The 1579-nt window shown below is 34.7% G+C and overlaps 1 protein-coding gene across 1 annotated transcript; it reads left to right on the top strand.

Moving 5' to 3' along the window:
* Positions 1-145: 145 nt before the first annotated feature.
* Positions 146-1523, top strand: LOC117107565 (kielin/chordin-like protein; the record flags this gene model as incomplete). Its single annotated transcript, XM_033249269.1, has 3 exons — positions 146-293; positions 659-824; positions 1275-1523. Coding segments are annotated over 3 exons (563 nt in total), but the record flags the coding sequence as incomplete, so codon positions are not given.
* Positions 1524-1579: the final 56 nt, after the last annotated feature.

Here is a 1579-nt window from a genome sequence, read left to right as displayed (position 1 = left end):
ATAAAAAGGAAATTTCCGTAATAGGGACCCAGCCTAAAAATAGACCCGAACATAATTTGTTATTGTTGAATTTTGTCTAATACACTAACAATGTAGACTATATATATTTTATTTTATTTCATTACTGTAATTTATTTATTTTTAGGTTTGTTGGTGGTTGTACACTCAAGTCTTGGCATCACCGTCTCATGGGACGGTCGGCACATGGCTGAAGTGTCAGCTGACGTGTCATGGAAGGGTCAACTGTGCGGATTATGTGGAGATTATAACAACGATCCAAGTGATGATTTCAGGTTTGTTTAATGTTATGGATACAGCTTTCTTCCACATGATTGGATAATGAACTGAAAGTACATGATTTCAAGTCTGCTCACATTACATTAATAATAACTATTGGCAATCCTTTTCCACCTCTCAAGCTGTGTTTCCATAAAATTGCTACATTCTATTGCCAACAACTTTTGGTAAAGCTTATTTGGTTGGTCAATTCCAGAGATTTTAGTATTATATTTTATATTGGTACACAATGAAACATATAATACCCAAAAAATCTGTCCATTTTGTATTATAGTTTCATATTGGAATGCTTGTGAATTTTTCCACACAATATATAAAACTGAATATTGTGTAAAAATATAAAATGTTGTTTTTATCTTAGGAGTAGCAATGGAACGTTAATGTCGACAGCATCCGATTATGGTAACACATTCCTTGTCGGGGAATTCCCAGAATGTTCTTGTCGTGAAGGCAACGAGTTGGAGCCATGCATCAAAGCTGGAGGTGACCTGGAGGTCAGAGCTCGTACTCAGTGCAGTATTTTAAAGGTTTGTGGAATATTGAAAATAAAAATTAGCATATTCACTTGGTGAGCCTGGGTAAAAATTTGATGTTATGTGTAAGTTGGTGTGAGGTGTGCCAAATGAGTTGGTGCGAGGTACAGGTACAGTATGCCAAGTGTGGATAGGTTAAGGTGTTTTGGATTGGTGTGTTTTCTGTGTTCAGTTACGTTTTGGTAAGGTGTTTTGGAAAGTAGGTGTGTTGTTTGGGTGTAGTGTAAGTTCCAATGGGTGGATTTGGTGGTCCTTTTTTTTTAAATTTGACTTGAATGCAATTTATAAATTTCCATATGTATTGATTATTCTTCTTCAATCGTTCCAAGCTAGAAATAATTTTTAAAAATTATATTCAAGTAATTTAAATTGTTTTAAAATCTTCTAATACTTAAATCTGCATGATTTAACACATTATTTATACATTTTTTTTTTCATTTACAGGGTGATGTATTCAAACCAGCCCATGTAATTGTAGATCCAAATCCATACTTCAGTGCTTGCCTGTACGATGTATGTGCTTGTCCTGCAAACGAGAAATGTCTGTGTGATATTTTAGGCATGTACGCACACGAGGCACGCAAGAAGGGTGTTGTGATAAACTGGAGGTCTACTGATTTGTGTAGTAAGTATTTTGTAAATTTTTTTTTTGGTATAGTTTTGACAAATCAAAAGATGAAGATATTAGAAAAAGTAGTGAATAAGGCATCCACCCCCCCCCCCCTTTTTTTGTTATTTTCTTTCGCTTC

The sequence above is a fragment of the Anneissia japonica genome, unplaced genomic scaffold (genome assembly GCF_011630105.1).
Source record: "Anneissia japonica isolate Jap-2015-1 unplaced genomic scaffold, ASM1163010v1 scaffold265583_len1579_cov165, whole genome shotgun sequence".
NCBI lineage: Eukaryota > Metazoa > Echinodermata > Crinoidea > Comatulida > Comatulidae > Anneissia > Anneissia japonica.
This window is presented reverse-complemented; position numbering and strand designations above follow the sequence as displayed.